General features: G+C 39.8%; 1 protein-coding gene across 4 annotated transcripts in view; it reads left to right on the top strand.

The window, feature by feature from the left end:
- DENND5B (DENN domain containing 5B) overlaps window positions 1–20,933 on the top strand; it is a 201,861-nt gene that overhangs the window by 170,961 nt on the left and 9,967 nt on the right. For 3 of the 4 annotated variants that reach the window (XM_044228352.1, XM_044228353.1, XM_044228356.1), the window contains 6 exons: window positions 6,044–6,172; window positions 8,458–8,579; window positions 11,852–11,997; window positions 13,574–13,692; window positions 15,059–15,246; window positions 20,649–20,731. In XM_044228352.1, coding sequence (XP_044084287.1) covers window positions 6,044–6,172; window positions 8,458–8,579; window positions 11,852–11,997; window positions 13,574–13,692; window positions 15,059–15,246; window positions 20,649–20,731 — 787 coding nt within the window. Of the gene's footprint in view, window positions 1–6,043; window positions 6,173–8,440; window positions 8,580–11,851; window positions 11,998–13,573; window positions 13,693–15,058; window positions 15,247–20,648; window positions 20,732–20,933 lie in introns of those variants that run through there. The other variant, XM_044228357.1, reaches the window with a different exon arrangement.

Genomic DNA, 20,933 nt, shown 5'->3' on the forward strand with positions numbered 1-20,933 from the left:
ATATATTTACTTCAAAGTTTTACTCTCAGTGGACAGAATTATTTCCCTGTTTTCAGGTTCTTTACAAGTGCTTCATTTTAGTCCTTGATCATTACCTACATAGTTGATATAGATGCTTTTCCTTAAAGAAAAACACCCAAGTAATATTCTAAACCTTGATTTCTAGGGGTACCTGGGTGGTTCAGTCAGTTAATAAGGCCCTTCCTTTGGCTCAGGTCATGATCTCAGAGTTCTGGAATTGAGCCCCACGTCAGGGTCCCTGCTCAGCGGCGAGCCTGCTTTTTCCTATTCTCTCACTATCCCTGTCGCTGTCTCTGTCACTATTTCTGTCTCTATCAAATAAATAAAATCTTTTTTAAAAAAATTAAAATAAACAAAAATAAACCTTGACTTTTTTTCAGTCTAGACAGAGAAAAAGAAAGATCATGTAAGAAAAAACTTATTTTCTAAGATCAATATACCTTTCTGAGTCCCCTGTTCTCTGTAGGGCACATGACTCTGTTAGTACCTCCTATCTTTCCAGGTTTATCTCTTGAGGCAAAAAGACATGGGCACTTTGAGTCCTCATAATTGTCAAGAGTCTTGACACCAGATTGTTTAGCTTTGAGTCCAGGACAGATACATCTAAAAGCTTTCCTCTTTGTCTTAGTGTTGTAGACAACTCCCAAGACCTTGTAGAAGCCAAGTGTCACCAGACTGTCAGTTGTAGAATGATTTTTTTGTTCCATAGAGAAAGGCTGGGGGCAGTAAATAATGTACAAATTATCTACATTTAAAAGAGCTTATCATGGTGTTACCAATATTACCAGTTTCTTTCCAGAGTAGCCATGTACATGTCATCTGACTATTCAAACAGACTTTTTACCAGTAATGTCTACTTACGTGCTTATGAGCATCTGGCTTTATTCTACACTAAAATTAAGTAGTTATGATTGATTTTATTACCCTAGGAAGAAATATTTTGAGGAATTTTTATGGCTGTATGGAATATGAACTTAAATCAGCTACCCCTTAATTTCTTTAATAAATAATACCAGGTTTGAATGAATGAATAAAACTGGGTTTTGTAAATAGGGGATGATACATATTGTGAGGTAAGCACTGGTTTTGGATTCAGGAAATGTGGATTTAAATTTAGAGGTACTGCCATTCTTAAAAATCATTTGATTTTAGGGAACACAAGCCCATTCAAACCAACCTCAGTAAGAAGGGATGGATTTGTTAGAGATAAAGGTGAGGGTATCTTTCAGAATCCAAGAACAGAAACAACTGCTAACAGTCTTGTCACAGATTACTCTCACTGTCTCACTGGAAGCATATCATTGCTGTTTCTCCTTTCACATCTGCTCTTCTTCCCCTACCCTTCCCTTGCCTCCCTTCCCCTTTCTTTCTGTTTCATTGTGTACATGCTTGCCTGCCCAAGCCCTGGCTTTAACATTGTTTCTTAATTTTAGCATTCAACAAAAACTAACACGATTTTCTTCTAGTATACTAATTCCTAGTTTCTGAGAGAAAATCTAGTGAGCTCAGTTTAGATCAGACACATTCTTATTTGGTCCATTGTAGCTAAAGGATTGGGATTATGGGGCCATAGGTCATGGCGGTAAGTAGAGTTTTGTGTTCTGGGTTTGTGGAAGGGGAGCTTCTCTAAAAGTGTGAGTGTGCGGAAAAAGTAATTGGTAGAAAAAGGATGATATCTCTAGAATAATATTATCTCTGTGACCTTGAATGGATCACTTAGTCTCAGTTACTCTGTTTTCTCATTCTTACAGTGAAATAATGATGATATGGGGCGCCTGGGTGGCTCAGTTGGTTAGGCGACTGCCTTTGGCTCGAAGGTTATTATCTCAGGGTTCTGGGATCGAGCCCTGCATCGGGCTCCCTGCCCGGTGGGTATCCTGCTTCTCCCTCTCCCACTCCTCCTGCTTATGTTCCCTCTCCTGCTGTCTCTGTCTCTGTCAAATAAATAAAATATTTAAAGAAAAAAAACTTAATTAGAAAGTTTTGTAGAAGCATTAGAAATAAATCAGGTAAATAAGTTATTTAAGCCATGCCATATATGCTTTTCTGTGAATTAACAGGTTCTGTTTTGGAAGTAATACTTATGTAATATTATGCTGAATTCCATTCTAGTTATCTATAATAAATTATTCCAGTTAAAAGCAGATTTAAATGGTACAGCTACACAGAAGATTTTAGATAGATTTGGATTACAGTTAAATAACATATAAAAATTGTTTTAAAGCATAAAGTTAGATAGAGATTTACAAAGCAACAGAGTTTTTGTTGTTGTTGTTGTTGTTGTTGTTAAGATTTTATTTATTTGACAGAGAGAGACCACAAGTAGTTAGAGACGTAGGCAGAGAGAGAGAGAAGGCAGCAGGCTCCCTGCCAAGCAGAGAGCCCAATGCGGGGATCGATCCCAGGACTCTGAGATCATGACCTGAGCTGAAGGCAGTGGCTTAACCCACTGAGCCACCCAGGCGCCCAGCAACAGAATTTTTGAGCTCCTGTTATGTGCTAGCCCCTATAGGCTACCAAGAAGGCTGCCTGGCTGCTGAGGAATAGTGGGCTCCTTTTCCCAGAGAGCTTTTACAGCTGAGAAAAATGTATACCAAGAGAGACTGACAAAAGTAATAAGCAGGGGACACCTGGGTGGCTCAGTTGGTTGGACGACTGCCTTCGGCTCAGGTCATGATCCTGGGGTCCCAGGATCGAGTCCCGCATCGGGCTCCCAGCTCCACGGGGAGTCTGCTTCTCTCTTTGACCTTCTCCTCACTCATGCTCTCTCTCACTGTCCCTCTCTCAAATAAATAAATAAAATCTTTTAAAAAAAAAAAAAGTAATAAGCAGTACAAGGCAAATTCAGATTAGACTATAGGATTTTGTAAATTGAAGAGGTCATGGGAGGCTGTCGTGGTCATGGAAAGGTATCTAGAAGAAGCTGAGATCTCAGACACAAATAGAATCAAATAGGAAAATGAGAAGAAAGTACTTCAAGTAATGGAATGCAAAGTCTTATGAGTCAGCTGTCTAGAATGGAATTTTTTTCAATAGGAAGATAGGATGAGACTGAGGGGTAGTAAGTCTTAAATGTGAGCCTGCACAGTTCAGACTGTATCCTGTGAGTTTTTGAAAGTTCTGGAACAAAGGAATTATATTAAGGAGCCAGTATTTTTTTTTAAGATTTTATTTATTTATTTGACAGAGATCACAAGGAGGCAGAGAGGCAGGCAGAGAGAGAGGAGGAAGCAGGCTCCTCGCAGAGCAGAGAGCCTGATGTGGGGCTTGATCCCAGGACCCCAAGATCTTAACCTGAGCCGAAGGTGGACTTGAGGAAAAGAGTCAGGAGTCCTCATTTCCCAACTCCTATGCCTCTTTCCAAAAAAAGCCTAGTGTAAATAATTCTGTGGTGGGAATGCTGATTGCTACCTAAAATAGACTGCACATTATGTATTCCAGTCCTTCTCATTTTCCTTAAACGTAGATTGTTTTATCAAATAATAATTATTTTTCACTTTGTCATTCTTACCTACTGTGTCTCCAGATAACTTGCTTAAGGCCACATAAAATTTATTTCAGTAGGTCTTACTGTTTCGTGTTTTTTGTTTGTTTGGTTGGTTGGTTTTTTGTGTGGACTTTTTTTGTTTGTTTTTGTTCTTGTTTTTTTTTTGTTTTGTTTTGTTTTGTTTTGTTTTTTTTTTTTTTTGAGATAGAGACAGTGAGGGGAGGGGTGAGGGCGGAGGGACAGAGGGGGAGAGAGAATCCTAAGCAGACTCCACACCCAGCGTGGAGCCAACACAGGGCTCCATCTCAGGACCCTGAGATCATGACCTGAGCCGAAATCAAGAGTCAGATGCTCAATCAATTGAGCAGCCTGTGTACCTGATTTTACTTTATAGAGTAGAAAGAATACTGAGGAAAAGATTATACAACATAAGTGCTTATCAGACTTAGTGTAGATTCATTTTCAGTAAATACACTTTGAATCAACTTGATATTCCTCAGTTATGTGAGCTCTGACTTGGCACTGCACTCACAGGGTACCTTATAAATACTGCGGAACTCTAAGTGGTAAATGCCTGAGCATTTTCCCTCTGTTGCTTTTACTCAGCTGTGTCATCACTGGAGAAATGACAGCAGGGTAGAGGAAGAGCCAGTGCCGCTTCATAGGCTCATGCTAGGGGTGCCAGATTGGGTTGTCAAGTGTCCCCCCACTGCCAGCACCATCCGTAAGAACCGCTTGTCTGGCAACAGCTTTTGCCATTCGTGACCTTGTATACTGGTATGAGCCCTTAAAGATAAATCAGTGTATCATAAATGTGAAAAAATTCTGAGAAATGAGTTGAGGTAGGATAAGCCCTACAAAAATGGCCACAGAATTTTCTTTTAATACCTCATTCTGAATTGTTTTTAAGCCACCTCATCAATGTGTCTGTGTAATGTGATATAATGCTTTGCATCTTGTTATTAAGACTCTTTGATCACATATCAGCACTGAGGCTTGAAGGTCTAAATCTTCAGATCCAGGGATTAAGAGAGGAAGGAAAGGAGAAAGGGAGAAAAGGAAAGGATAAAAGAGGGGCATCTAGCTGACTTGGTTGGTGAGTCGTGTGATCTCAGGGTTATGAGTTTGAGTCCCATGTTGGGTGTAGAGACTACTTAAAAATTAAATATTTTCCAAAAGAGAATATGTGTATATTTTATGGGGAGGATATTCCTTATTCTTAATTCTTAGAATCATTAGAGAAAAGGGTTTGTTGTAATACTTAATTACAACTAGGATGAGTCATTCTGGATGTTTAAAAAAAAATCAGAGGAAGGGATGGTGGGTCACAATCACAAAAAGACTTTCTTGACCCATTATAGTTGCTTTAAAATTACCTGCCCCTTAGGCTAGCCTTTCCTGCCCAATCCTTCTTCCCTTTTAGGAGGAAAATCATTGAGGAAGATAAACTCAGGGGAGCCTACATGGATCAATTGGTTAAGTGTCTGCCTTTGGCTCTGGTCATGATCCCCAGGTCCTGTGGTTGAACCGCATGTCAGGCTCTCTGCTCCATGGAGAGTGTGCTTTTCCCTCCCTCTGCCTGCCTCTCCCCCTGCTTATGCTCGATTGCTCACTCTCTTTCAGGTAAATAAATAAAATCTCCTTTATTTTAAGATTTTACTTATTTGAGAGAGAGTGGCAGAGGAAGCACAAGGAGGGTGGGCAGAGGGAGAGGGAGAAGCAGGCTCCCCACTGAGCAGAGAGCCTGACATGGTGTTCAATCCTAGGATCCTGGGATCATGACCCAAAGCGAAGGCAGCCACTTAACCAACTGAGCTGCCCAGGTACCCCAATAAGTAAAATCTTTAGGAAAAAAAAAATAAGATGAACTGAGTCTTTCTGGGTATAGCATTGACTTTTACACAGAATATTAATCTATACATACATGTAACATTCAATTGGGGTTTGACCAAACAATTTCTTTTGTGGCCGCACAATTTTCAAAGTCTTTTAAAAGCTTAAGAATTTTGAATTTATAAGTTAAAAAAAATAGGTGTCTTAAAGTGCCATGGAAAGTAAGATTTCATATTTTCCATATGTTGTCCAGAAACTACTTGAAAAACAATTCAGTGGATTAAAGTTGTGACAGATAGTCAAACTAGAACAATTAATTTGAATAAAAACTTCAATATTCAACATGGTTTATTACTTTTATTTTCTTGATGGTCAAGAATAACCAGCTTCCAGGTTACAGGTAACCATGAGGGTGAAACAAGAACATAATAAAATCTGAAAGAAGAAAGGAGTGTTAACTGCTTTATCTAAGGGCATTGCCCATGTGCATGTGTTGTAGTGGTGATTCTGATGTGGGGCTGAATTCATTATTCAGATGGAATCTTTGAGCAGTTTAATCAACTTAAAGTGTGTATCACCCGTTCACACTTTTGCTAAGTATGAAAGAATTATTCTGTGCAAAGGTGCTGTAATGCGTTAGTTCTTTTCCATCTCAAGGCTATCCTTAGGATCTATATCTTTACTGTTGCTCCTGTTCTGTAGGCATATTCAGAACATGAGTGAGATCAAGACAGACGTCGGACGAGCTCGGGCATGGATAAGACTATCTCTAGAAAAGAAGCTCTTGTCCCAGCATCTGAAGCAGTTGCTCTCCAACCAGCCACTCACCAAGTAAGAGACAGCCTCACAGATTTCTGCTTCTGTGACCTGTGTGTCTGCAAAGCAGAGTGCATAAGCTGGCAGACTGACTTCTTCAGCACATATTGCTGATTCCTGTACATGCGTGTTCTTCCTTTCTAACAGGCATGTGCTTTGGAAACTCCATGGTTTGACATAGTATTTGATTTTACCTGGGAGGACACACACCAGGCTTGACAGCCAAAGGCCAGATTGCTCTGTTCTCAACCAGGAAAAAAACTAACTAGTTCTTACAGGCTGACAGTAACATCCAAAAGATAGGTTGAATTTATGTAAACCTTATATTGTAAAGATCACAACAAAACCTGAAGTAGCAAAAAAAAAAGTCCACATTAAGAGGTTTCTTCTGAGAGTCTTGGAAAATGCTTACATTCAATAGTTTAGAGCCAGGAAAGCAATCAGTTGCATGTTACTTAATTGTTAACTGTTTAAATAGGTCTCCCTTTACTCCCTCAGGAAACCCTCTTAGATAAAATGCATCATCTGCATAATATATATGTTAGAGCTAATTTGAAGCCTGAGGACTTAGGTCTCTAGAGCAAAGCTACACAAAAAACTCAACAAAGTTCTCAGACTTGACCTTGCATTGAAATCTCATCATGGTAACAATTCTTTTTATAGTTTTGTATTTGTACACATCATCACTGGGCTGCTTGCTCCCCCCGCCCCCAGACCCCGGAGCATTTTAAGATGAGTAGGTTTGATAAAGAATACAAAGTTAGATACAGGCTGTGAACCTAGTCTTGTTCTCTGAAACTAGTTACTCCCCTTACCCATCCCTGCCCATTATAAATCATTCATGTCTACTATGTCCAAAGTACATAAAGTGCTATGTAAAGGTTGTGTGCCTTGGGGTGACTGGCTGGCTTAGTAAGTAGAGCCATGCAACTCTTGATATCAGGGTCATGGGTTCAAGCCCCACATGTGGTGCAGAGTTTTATAAATACATACTTATATATAGTTGCACACCTGGATGTTAGTAGAGCATGAAACTCTTGATCTTGGGTCATAAGTTCAAGCCCCATGTTGGGTGTACAGCTACTTGAAAAAGAAGAAAATCCCACTACATAACAGTAAATACCAAGTATTTTGCATGTTTTCTTCTGTACTTTCTTCTATGCATGCTCTCTTAGTTAAGATTATACTGTATTCACAATTCAGTATCTTTTTTTTTTAAGATTTTATTTATTTATTTGACAGAAGGAGAAAGATCACAAGTAGGCAGAGAGACAGGCGGGGGGGGGGGAAGCAGGCTCCCCACTAAGCAGAGAGGCTCAATATGGTGCTTGATCCCAGGACCCTGAGATCATGACCTGGGCCGGAGGCAAAGGCTTAACCCACTGAGCCACCCAGGCGCCCCTTCAGTATCATTTTTTTAAGATTTTATTTTTAAGTAATCTCTGCACCCAACCTAGGGCTCAGACTCACAACCCCAATAGTCAAGAGTTACATGGTCTTCTGACTGAGCCAGCCAGGAGCCCCCGTATCATCCTTTTTTTAGCTTGGTGTGTTATAAACATTTCACTGTAAGAGTGTAAGCTCAGAAGACTGAATGCCTTTGTTCAGATACTGCCTTTACTATTGACTATTTGAATGACTTTGGACAAGATACTTTTTTGTATGTCTGTTTTCCTAATTTATAAAATGAGAATGCCAGTAGACTTACTTCAAAGGGTAATCATGAGGATTAACATATTAATATAATACACTTGGAAAAGTGCTTTAATGTAAGTGCTTAATTAAAATTACTTATTTTTAGTAGTAGTTTTGTTCTGTTGTTAAAACACTTTAGGGGCGCCTGGGTGGTTCATGGGTTAAGCAGCTGCCTTCAGCTCAGGTCATGATCCCACGGTCCTGGATTGAGTCCCATATGGGGCTCCCTGCTCAGCAGAGAACCTTATTCTCCCTCTCGCTCTGCCTGCCACTCTGCCTACTTGTGCACTCTCACTCTCTCTCTGTCAAATAAATAAGTAAAATCTTTAAAAAAAAACATTTTATAAACTTTATTTTCAATGCTCAGACAGTATTCCAGTGTATGCATATACCATGGTACATTTTTCCTTTTACAAATAACATTTTAGTGGACATCTGTGAGTAAGCCTTGCCTGTAATTCATATTATACTCTTAGGACTGAGTCCCAAAAGTAAAACAAATGCATTTGACTTTGACTAAATGAATGTGTTTATTTTTAGTACAAGACATAATGAAAAGCATGAAAAATAAACTGTTATTTTGTGCTGGTCTTACCCATTCCTAGGAAGCTTTATAAGCGTTATGCTTTTCTACGCTGTGAAGAAGAAAGAGAGCAGTTTCTTTACCATCTTCTTTCCCTCAATGCAGTTGACTACTTCTGCTTCACCAGCGTGTTCACCACTATCAGTAAGTCTGGAGAATTGGCTAATAAGTGAAGAGTTGCTCAGGCGACTAATGGAATAAGAGTTTATATTTTTACAAGTGACATATATGACAGTACAGTGAAATGGACTGTTGGTGAGGCAGGCCCCAGACCTCTATTTAGGAATGAAGCTTGTGCCCCAGCAGCTGGGACTGCTTTGGGAAGGCAGTCCTCAGCTGCCAGCCTCTGTGGGGAGTGCCTCACCAGAACAAACTACCTTCCCCTTCCCAACCCTCCCAAGATGATCCCTCCTTAGCAGGGACAGCCAGCGTCCTAGGACTATCATAGGGCTGTTCTAGAACTTAACTGTGGCATCAGCTGAGGACTTCACTGCACTGTATCACAGTTCAGCTTCTCTCAGCCACATGGTGATCCCAGGAGCAACATCTTGCATGCTGACTTCTGACTTCATCTGCTTTCCAGGAACCCCAGTCTACAGTAGGAAATGGGCTGGAGGTTAAAAAGGAATGTTTGATTAGGGGCCCCTGACTGGCTCAGTCTGTGGAGCATGCAATTCTTGATCTCAGGGTCATGAGTTCAAGCCCCATGTTGGGCCTAAAGCTTACTTCAAAAAAAAAAAAAAGTTTTATTAAACAAATCATCCAGTATCTTACATAAAACACATAAAATTTTAAAAATCAGCATACCATAATAAATGTATGGAACTGTGAACATCATTAAACTTTGATGATTGAGAAAGACTTTAAGACCTTATGGAATAATGTAGGATTGTAGAAGGAGGAAATGCTGATTGGAGATGTGTTTTTGATGGAAAGTCAAATTATCCCATTTATTCACTAATACTAATTCTTAGGTGCAGTGGCTCCCCTTACCCACTTTGGAGAATTTTTACTTGTATCAGAAATTGTGTTTAGCTGCAAGAATCAGAAACTTGGAAAACAGTGCTTTAAACAAATAGGTGGTTTCATATTTCTTATATAATGAGAAGTTTAAAAATAGTCTGTGGTATGTTCAGGGACCCAGAGTCTTTGTCCTTCTCTTCTAGACAGTCCTCAGTGTGTGCTAATCATCTCATGGTCATAAGATGGCTGTTCTCATTCCACCTTCTAGCAGGGAAGAAGGAAGGAGTGCCAAGGAGTAAGGGGCAGAACCTGTGCTAGAAAAACGGGATTTTCTAAGAAATCCCAATAAATACAACATGTCACTGGCCAAAAATTAGTAGGTTTTGGCTTTCTAGTCTCTGATAGAAGCAGACAAGGAAACATTGAGCTGAACTGGGTATTGGGCCAACCAGTAGTATCTGCCAACTATCCATTAGTATCTAAACTATCAGTTTAAAGATTTTATTTATTTATTTATTTAACAGAGAGAGAGAGAGAGAGATTATAAGTAGGCGGAGAGGCAGGCAAAGAGAGAGGGGAAAGCAGGCTTCTTGCTGAGCAGAAAGCCTGATGTGGAGCTTGATCCCAGGACCCTGAGATCATGACCAGAGCCGAAGGCAGAGGCCCAACCCACTGAGCCACCCAAGCACCCCAAAACTGTCAGTTTAATACATTACTGCCGGTGTAAGAAGCTAAGATGTTAGGGGTGCCCAGGTGGCTTAGTGGGTTAAGCACCCAACTCGATTTCAGCTCAGGTTATGACCTCAGGGTTGTGACCTCAAGCCCTGTGTTGGGCTCCACACCCAGTGGGGAGTCTGCTTGAGATATTCTCTCCCTCTCCCTCTGACCCTCCCTTACCATCCCCCCCTTTCTCTCAAATAATAAATGAATAAATCTTTTTTTAAAAAAGAGCCTAAGATGTTATGTACAGTCTTAAAAGAAGTAGCCCAGGTAGTTAGGACTCCTAAGATCCTACTTGTATCTATAGATTCCATGTAAGTAACTCTGAAGAATTGAGATCTTCATGAAAGAAATAATTTTAGGTTTAATAATATTACTCCTTTTATACTTTATGTAATCACAGTTGTGCTTCTGACCCTAAACCCTTTTTTTTTTTTTTTTTTTTTTGTAGCTTTTCTGATCCTCTCAGTGAAAGGACTGAGAGAAGCCTCTGGCACCTAAAATAAAGTCTTGTACTAACCTCTTCTGCTTTCAGTTTCAAAACCCATTTGATTCTGATGATTACTAAACCATGAAAGTATGGCTTTTCCTCTGACATTTTCCTTTCCTTCAGCCAAAATGAAAAGACCGAAAGGGAGGTTATTCACCTAACATAAAGAAAGTCATTTATGTAAAATTAGGGAAATGAACCGTTAATCCCATTCAATTTCCTTATCTAAGAGTGCATTGAACCATGATCTCATTTTCTGAGGCTGTATCTGGGCACCTTGTCCAATAAATGTGTATCATCGTATGTGTAGATCTTTCAAGGAGGGCTTCTGAGACCCTTTCTTTTGACTAAAGGAGCAGAAATTCCAAGGATACAAAAAAAAATTGATTCTACCCTGCTTTTAAAAAAAAAAAAAATAAGTATGACTCTGAGGGATAAAATTACGCCAGTGTTTGAACCATCCCCATTTTTAAAAGAGAATGGAGGGAGTGCAATATCTTTATTGTGCTACCCTGTTTGAGCAAAAGACAGTGATAGGACAGTGACATCTAGTGGTGTGCCTTCTAAAGAGCCCAAGGCTTTTCCTTTAGAAGGAAAAGGAAAAAGTTGCACACGGATTGCTTTCTACATCTTAATTCTTCCCCTCTTGTACCTTAGTGGCCTCAATAGCTTTCCAAATTGTGGTTTATACACTTTATTATATCCAGAATGATACTGTTTATTACTCTTGGCTTTGCATAGCGAGCTGTACAGTTGGGATGGGAACATTCTGAAACATTGCCTTGAGGAAATTAGCAATAAGGCAATAGTGTCCAAGAAGCCATTCACCCCCTCTTACATATGAACCTACATCAGGAACCATGCTCCCTAGTATACTTGATTTTAGAACAAAATTTAAAGCATTAAAGCAATGAAAATTTGTATAGGAGTCAGTTCTGGTGTTAATGCCTGGGATTGCTTTTTGTAAATGTAGAGGTTACGTATGTCACCATGGTGATACTCTGCATATCGTACATACCTGGTGATAAATATGCCATGGAAACCGTCACAAGCTTGGACTTGTGATTTATAAACTGGACCTCATCTTTATAGACTGGAAGAGGTGATCTCATCTTCTGTGTAAGCACATCTTGAAAGATCATAACAAGCAAACTGTCTGTGAAAGCCAACAGAGTCAATATATATTTCCCTTATTATCAAGAGGATTTTATTGTGATTTTTAATTTCAACATTGTTCTTCCAGTGATTCCATATAGGTCTGTGATCATCCCCATCAAAAAGCTGAGCAATGCGATCATCACATCGAACCCTTGGATCTGTGTGTCAGGAGAGCTAGGAGACACTGGAGTAATGCAGATTCCCAAAAACCTCCTTGAAATGACTTTTGAGGTAGGTTCAGGTAATACCTTTCTTAGCAGAAAATGTCATACATAGTTCTACACAAGGATTCCGGTTTTACTTCTTCATGTGTCCTCAAATCAAATAATACAAAGGAGTACTCAAGCATGCAGTGAGTATACACCTAAAGTTGTGAGTATACACCTAAAGTTGTCTTAAACACAGTTCTTTGTTTTATATTTTTATTGCTATAATTTTAGTTATTAAGCTCTATTTTTCTACTTGTAATGGAATACTTTGGGGCTTTGCTAGGTTCTATTCCATGATTGCTGGTGCTTTGCACTGAAGCGGGCAAGTAGGGAACATTCAAGTAAACGCTTTTCCCATAGTGTTTCTCTTTCTTACTGTAAAATGCTCTCTGCCACCTGAACAGAGGGACAGGAGAGCTGACACCCATGCTTATGGCTTGTAAACCACATGGTGACATTTGGAGAGTGATCTATAAAAATATTTTTTGATATTGTAGTCAGTTTTCAGCAGGTGAGACCTGCTGTCTCACCCCTGTCTTTGAGCCCCCTACAGGCTGATCCTGGAATGCAGGAGGAAGACAAACACCTGCTCTTGTTTCAGGAGAGAAGTAGTACTGACTGAATATCCTGTTTCCATGTTCCTTGGGTTCTAGGAATAGCAGTTTCCACTTAGTCATAACACACCCAAGAGCCCCTTTTAGCCCTCTTTATCTAAAATAGACTCACCATACACAAAAGATTAAAATGCTTGGGTTTTCTTTGACTAGCAAGTATGAAACATAAACTCTATTATAAGTTCCATCATTACTGTTTCCAGACTCTCTCATTTCTGCTTACTTCTTTCCATCTTTCCTGCCACAGCTAATTCAAGACACCATGCTCTCTCATGTGAATGACTGTGATGTCTTCTCACCTTGATACAAAGTCAAGGGCTTTAAGAATTCATAGCTGTGATGTTCCCAACCATATATAGTCATTTGGGGGTTCTGTGATATTTTGCCAGAATTTAAAAGTCAGAATTTAATTGACATTTATTTTTACTATTCCTTTTATTGCTTTATTTTGTATTTGTCCACTGATGGCCAGGAAGGATATTGATAACTGTATTTTTTTTATGATAGCTTCAAAGGCTTCTAGTAGGTGAGATTTCAGGTCAGTTCTGCCTTGGCATTTTATTAGAAACAGAAAAACAGCTATGTCAGTAATTTTTTTTTTTTAATTTTCCTGACTTCACTGTAACTGAATCTAAATAGCATCCTTTTGCCGCTTCTTGAAATTATTCTCTCCATAAAGGCGCAAATTCTGGGTTCCCCAGTTAGAAATAACTTTTCCTTTTCCAGTGTTTTTCTAATACTTGTTTACATCTCTAGCACCTTGTATAGTCCCCTCATTTGATAGTTACTGTTCATATGTGTCCTGGCTCATTAGATGGGATATATTGGATGTGAATATATTTCTCTACTACAAAGCAGAGCACATTATGCAGGATGAGTCTTCTGCAGTTGTTAAATTAGATGAAACCAAAGTGCCACCACTAAAACTAAGCAGTAGTGGGAGTGGGATCAAGCTCTGAATAACCTGTGGTCCTGTCCCTCCAGTGCCAGAACTTGGGGAAGCTGACCACAGTTCAGATTGGTCACGATAACTCAGGACTGTTAGCCAAATGGCTAGTGGATTGTGTCATGGTCAGAAATGAGATCACAGGACATACATACAGGTAAGTAAATGTCCTTGGGAGTTCAGAATTCTTTCTTTGAGATTTTTTAGACAAGAAAAGGTTTAAGAATTGCTTCCTTCTGGGGTGCGTGTCTGGCTCAGTCGGAAGAGTGTGTGACTCCTGATCTCAGGGTAGAGTTTGGGCCCCATGTTGGATGTAGAGATTACTAAAACAAACTTTAAAAAAAGAATTATTTTCTTTTTTTTTTTTTTAAGATTTTATTTATTTATTTGACAGGCAGAGATCACAAGTAGGCAGAGATGCAGGCAGAGAGAGGGGAGGAAGCAGGTTCCCCGCTGAGCAGAGAGCCCGATGTAGGGCTCAATCCCAGGACCCTGAGACCATGACCCGAGCCGAAGGCAGAGGATTTAACCACTGAGCCACCCAGGCGCCCCAAGAATTATTTTCTTTCTAAAGCTTTCTCACTGCCTTCTGAATCTTAGTTTAGGTTGTTGTGTTGTTTAGTCTTACTTTTTCTTTTTTTTTAAGATTTTCTACATTTTTAAGAGAGTGAGAGCAGAGTCAAGAGACAACAAGAGTGGAGGGGGTAGCTGCAGGGGAAGAAGGAGAAGCAGGCCCCCTGCTGAGCAGGGAGTTTGGGGGTGGGTACCTGACCTCAGGACTCTGGAATCATGACCTGAGCTGAAAGCAGACAACTGACTGAGCCACCTAGGTGCCCCTTAGTTTTACCTTTTATGTAATACAAAATTGCCCCCAGAAAACCTCTAAAAAATTATTTGTGTGTGCTATCAATGCCTAGTCCGCAAGTGTTGGAAAAGATATAACTTTGTTTAAAAAAAAAAATTAAAAAGGGCAGCTTGAAGTAATTAATTTAGTAGGAGGAAAGGATCTTTTGGACTCTACTGGTTATAGCTGGTACTCCTCTTTGGAAACACTGTTTTTCTTTTCTCCTATAACTCAACTTCCATATTAGCTTCTAGTTTGAAAATATTCTTGTCAGAACTAACCACAGTATTTTAATATAGGTGAGGTATGAGAAAATAGTGAACCAATTTAATTTGTTTGAATGTGGTAACAATTTCTGGCTATATAAGAGAGAATGTCTTTATTCTTCAGAGATTCATACTGAAGTGTTTTTAGGGGTAAAATGTCCTGATGTGTGCAATGTACTGTAAAATACTTCCAACATAAAATAAAAACAAAGCATATAGCAAAACATAAAGAATATGGGTGTCTGTTATACAATTCTCTCTACTTTTCTGTATGTTTGAAATTTTAAAATTAAATTTAAAAAACAACCCATAGGCACTAAAATGATGGGCTTCACCCATGGTGCCATTTTAAAAATTCTGATTAAAACTAGTGAAGTACTGGTGATGGAGAAGTTGTTTTTCTGACCTATAAGGTTCCCATGCGGGCGGTGGTTGGGGAAAGGCATTGATGATGGAAGCCTGGAGAGAATCCTTATTGGGGAATTGATGACCTCGGTGGCAGATGAGGATCTGGTAAAGCAGTGTCGGACTCCACCCCAGCAGAAATCCCCCACCTCGGCTCGGAGACTGAGCATCACTTCACTGACAGGAAAAACCACCAGTAAGTACCATCACTGATTGTTAAATTTGCAGTATGCCTCAGATGTTGCAGACATCATGGGGCCATTTCACAGGGAACATACATTAATGAAATGTGGCAAGATTAAAAAAGAAGAAAGTGGAGGAAAATTAATTTGGGCAAACAGAATTTGAAAGAGCAAGGAGAGAGGAAAGGGAAAAAATAAGGTAAGAATTAACAAATAATTAAAAACCTGAAGAATTTAGATATTAAAGTCAAATAAAAACTGCATGTTCTGTTTTAATTAAGCTATGGAAATGTGACTAAGTAATATTTTGACTGAAACTTAAAGGAGGAAGGGTACCTGGCTGGCTCAGTTAGTAGAGCATGAGACTCTTGATATTGGGGTTATGCGTTCAAGCCCCATGTTGTGGGGTAGATTATACTTCTTAAAAAAAAAAGTGGGGGGTGTTTGGGTGGCTCAGTGGGTTAAGCCTCTGCCTTCGGCTCAGGTCATGATCTCAGAGTCCTAGGATCCCTAGGATCGAGTCCTGCATCAGCAGGGAGCCTGCTTCCCCCTCTCTCTCTGCCTGCCTCTCTGCCTACTTGTGATCTCTCTCTGTCAAATAAATAAATAAAAAATTTTTTTAAATAAAATAAATAAAAATTCCTCTCCAGGGGCACCTAGGTGGCTCAGTTGGTTAAGCAACTGCCTTAGGCTCAGGTCATGATCCTGGAGTCCCAGGACTGAGTCCCACATCAGGCTCGCTGCACAGCGGGGAGTCTCCTCCTCCCTCTGACCTCTATCCTCTCGTGCTCTCTCTCTCTCTCTCTCTCTCAAATAAATAGAAAATCTAAAAATTCCTCTCCCTACACCTGTGTTCCTGCAGAAGTAATAAAATACTATAGAAGAGTGACTTCTATGGATAGGATGCTGTATTTACATGCCATTTTTAATACTACCATAAACTTCCAATTTATGTTAATATGGTCTTTAGTAGGCTGAATAATGTCTCCCGAGAGTATTAGATCCTAATCCCAGAATCAGTAAATGTTACTTTATTTGGAAAAAAGATCTTTGTAAATGTGATTGACTTAAGGATTTTGGGATGGGCAGATTACCCTGGATTATCTAGGTGGGCCCTAAATGCAGTCACACATATTCTTAAAAGAGGGAGGCAGAAATTGGAGTGATGTAGCCACAAGCCGGAGAATGCCAGCAGCTGACAGAAGCTTGAAGAGGTGAGGAGTGTGTTCTTCCTTTGAGCCTCTGCCCTGATTTCTGCCTGGCGATAATTTCTGATTCCTGGCACTCCGGAGCAATGAGTGAATAGATGTATGTTGTTTTAAGTCATCAACTTTATGATTATCTATTACAGGAGCCACAGAAAACTAAAAAAGAGGCAGTATGATTTAGTGAAAAATTACAGAAGTTTATCAGGGAAGTGGTTTTATTTCAGCTATAGACAATAAAGCCATAAGTAGAATATAACAGAACCTGAGAGGTCTTAAGTTTACCAACAAAGAGGTTTCCTTAAATATCTTTAGTCCCTGTCCATTTATTAGCACATGGCAGTATATTAACTTTTAGATATAGCCTAAAAATTCTCCTTACTCTTTTTTTTTTTAAGATTTTATTTATTGGGGCGCCTGGGTGGCTCAGTGGGTTAAGCCGCTGCCTTCGGCTCCAAAAAAAGATTTTATTTATTTATTTGACAGAGAGCACAAGTAGTCAGAGCAATAGGCAGAGGGATGGGGAGAAGCAGGCTCCCAGCTGAGCAGGGAGTCCTGGGATCATGACCTGAGCTGAAAGCAGAGGCTTAACCAACTGAACCACCCAGGCACCCCCCCATTCTTTCTCAAAATATTCCCCTGATTCATAATTCCTTGTTGCCTTCAGAAGTAGACTTCACATACTCACGAGATAAGCTAAAATTATAAAGACTGATAATACCAAATGTTGGTGAGGATGGAGAGCAGTGGAATGCTCAGAGGAATGTTAGTAGGAATGACAAAGGAAAAACAGTTTGGTACTTTATTCTAAAGACATGCACACCTTTAGCATACACTTGACACAGAATCCCACTCCTCAGTATTTACTCAAGAGAAGTGAACATGTGGAGCTACACTAATACTTGCAGTCCTATGTTCATAGGAGCTTCATTCATAATAGTTAAAATAGAAATAATCCAGTATCCACCAGCTGGTGATCGGATAAGGAGAATGTGCTGTATCTATTCAGTGGCATAGTACTCAGCGGTATCTAAAAATGAACAAACTACTGATGTATCTAACAATATGGGTGACTCTTAGAAGCATTATGCTAAAGTAAAAGAGAACAGACACAAAAGACTAAATGTTCTATGATTCCATCTAGACCAAATTCTAGAAAAGGCAGATAATAATGATAGAAAGCAGAGCTTCAGTTGCCAGGAGTTGAGAGTTAGGGAAGGGGATTGACTGAAAAGGGACACAGGGGAACGTTTTGGATTGATAGGAATTTTCTGCATTATGATTGCGGTAGTTTTGTGATATACATTTATCCGAGCTCATCAAATTGTACACTTAAAATTGGTGAACTTATTGTATGTTATCCTAAATTGACTTAGAAGACTGACTTAAGGGGGCACCTGGGTGGCTCAGTTGGTTAAGCATCTGCGTTCCAGTCAGGTCATGATCCCAGAGCCCTGGGATCAAGCCCTGCATCTGGCTCCCTGCTCAGCTAGGAGCTGGTGTCTCTCTCTCCCTCTGCCACTCCTTCCGCTTGTGCTCTCTCACTCTCTGTGTTATCAAATAAATGAATTTTTTTTAAAAAAAGACATAAAAGGGGGCGCCTGGGTGGCTCAGTGGGTTAAAGCCTCTGCCTTCGGCTCAGGTCATGATCCCAGAGTCCTGGGATCGAGCCCCGCATAGGGCTCTTTGCTCAGCAGTGAGCCTGCTTCCTCCTCTGTCTCTGCCTGCCTCTCTGCCTACTTGGGATCTCTGTCTGTCAAATAAATAAATAAAAATCTTTTTAAAAAAATGTTTAAAAAAATTAAAAATTTAAATTTAAATTTAAAAAAAAAAAAGTCATAAAAGATTTTAGCCCAGTCCATCCAAATTAGAACTTCTAAAACAGTCCCAGTTTATTTGGCTATTACTGTTTTAGGAGGCCTTACTCCCTACTTTGGTCATATTTTCTTTACTTACTCAATAGGTAGAAATTTTTAAGTTTCAGAGATGGTGAAATTCTGATGAAATTCAGAGATGGGTGATTGGCATTTTCTCACAGTGTGTGCAAGGTGATATTTAGAGAACTAAAAGCTTTAAATCAGTTTTAAAATACTTCTGATTAGAGGCTCCTGGCTAGCTCAGTTGGTAAAGCATGAGACTCTTGATCTTGGGGTTGTAAGTTTGAGCCCAATGTTGGGTGTAGAGATTACTTAATTTTTTTTTAAGAGTTTATTTATTTGACAGAGATCACAAGTATAGAGATTACTTAAAAAAATAAAATCTTGAAAAATAAATAAAATAGGGGCGCCTGGGTGGCTCAGTGGGTTAAGCCTCTGCCTTCAGTTCAGGTCATGATCTCAGGGTCCTGGGATGGAGTCCCGCATCAGGCTCTCTGCTCAGCGGGGAGCCTGATTGCTCCTCTCTCTCTCTCTCTCTCTCTCTCTGCCTGCCTCTCTGCCTACCTGTGATCTCTCGCTGTCAAATAAATAAAATCTTTTAAAAAATTAAAAAATAAATAAAATACGACTGATTAGTACAGTGCTATTTTAGAATGAATAAAAGTTTTCAAAATAAGTCTTCATATTTACTTTTTTTTAAATATTGTATTTTTTTCATTTGAGACAGAGAAATACAGAGAGAGAGAGAGCGTGCGCGCATAAGTGGGGCAGGCGGAGAAACAGACTGTCCACTGAGCAGGGAGCCTGATGTGGGACTTGATCCCCTAACCATGGGATCATGACCTGAGCTGAAGGCAGGCACTTAACCAGCTGAGCAACCCAGGTGTCCCAAGATCTTCATGTTTAAAAAAATAAAATATTCGGGGTTGCCTGACTGGCTTAGTTGGTAGAGCATATGACTCTTGATCTGAGGGTCATGATTTTGAACCCCACATTGGACATAGGGATTACTGGGGAAAAAAATGAATATTTAAAAAATATATTCAGAGAAAGGAAAAAAATAACTAGCAGCTGAAGAAGCCACGGTATCAGTCCTTCAATCATTAGAGGTTCCCATTTTAACAATTTTTATGCATTGGTTGGAAAAAACTTGAGTTTTACCTGGAGAATGTTTTATGCAAGAAATCCTCCAGCAGTACAAATTCAAAGATTCTAAAACACTAGAATGTGTATCTTGTCCTTTACAGTATGACATATAAATTAAATTTAATAGTTCATCACCATAAGACATTATCAAAAATTAAATTTTTTCTCTTATTACCTACCTACTTCTATCCCTAGAATCTGTTTACCATCTTTTTTTTTTTTTTAAACATTTTTGGGTTTTGGGAGGCAAAGGCAGTTTAGATGCCAATCAAGCAATCCACCACAGTCTCCCCCAAGAACAAGGCCCTAAGCATGTGGGGGGGGAGGGTCATGCAAATGAAGCAATGCCCAGATGGACTGAGTATCAGAAAAGGAAGCAGTTCTGGGCTTTGACTGCTGCAGCATACCGGGCATCATCCCTTTCTTTTCTTTTCTTTTCTTTTCTTTTTTTTAAAGATTTTATTTATTTATTTGACAGAGATCACAAGTAGGCAGAAAGGCAGGCAGAGAGAGAGGAAGGGAAGCAGGCTCCCCGCAGAGCCCGATGTGGGGCTCAGTCCCAGCACCCTGGGATCATGACCTGAGCTGAAGGCAGAGGCTTTAACCCACTGAGCCACCCAGATGCCCCCATCCCTTTATTTTCAACACAATAGCAAAAACACAGATTTCAGGTTAGCCCTTCAGAGCTTCACAAACCTGGGTGTGTGCCCACTAAGGGACTCAGAGGTAGATAGGATAAGGGGGTACCTGTGAGTGATGCTGTGAGTCTTTCCCACCTCACTCCTCAGATCCAGGGGTTTGCTAGCTCTTTGTGACAGGTACCATGCCAGATGATTTATACCTGTAATATCTCATTCACCTTTCCCAGTGACCCATAAGGTGTATATTTTCCCTGTTTTAAGGCTGAGGAAATTCAAACTCAGAGGAAGTTAGACATCTAACCAAGGTTATAGATTGCAAGTGGTAAGGGTTGGAATTTGAATCTAAGGATCTCTTGGATTCTTTTCCTTTGTGCCAAGACGCCTCCCACTTAGCTGAACTGGCCTGAGGCAAATTTCACAGGGGTTCTGACAAGCCAGCCTACTGTGGTGAAGTGTTTTCCTGTCTGGTGGATACAAGCGATACCCCATAGTACTTTAGTTTATTTCCCTTGCATGAGAATTCAGCCACTGTTCATTATTTTTTCAGAACCCAGTGCTGGACAGATCCAAGAAGGCATTGGAGAAGCTGTGAATAATATTGTGAAACATTTTCACAAACCTGAAAAAGAGGTATGATCTGTAAAACTTAATATTTAGGATTTTAAAGCCATTTTTATACATCATACATAAGGCAATAGAGGGTACGTTAGTTTTTATTTGTAAACTTTCTGAGAGGAGAGCTACAAAAATGTGCTTCATAGCTGTTCTCAGCACCTATTTCTCTAGCATTTTCTTAAACATAGAAGCAGCAGATTATTCTTTGGCACTGTGT

The sequence above is a fragment of the Neovison vison genome, chromosome 12 (genome assembly GCF_020171115.1).
Source record: "Neovison vison isolate M4711 chromosome 12, ASM_NN_V1, whole genome shotgun sequence".
NCBI lineage: Eukaryota > Metazoa > Chordata > Mammalia > Carnivora > Mustelidae > Neogale > Neogale vison.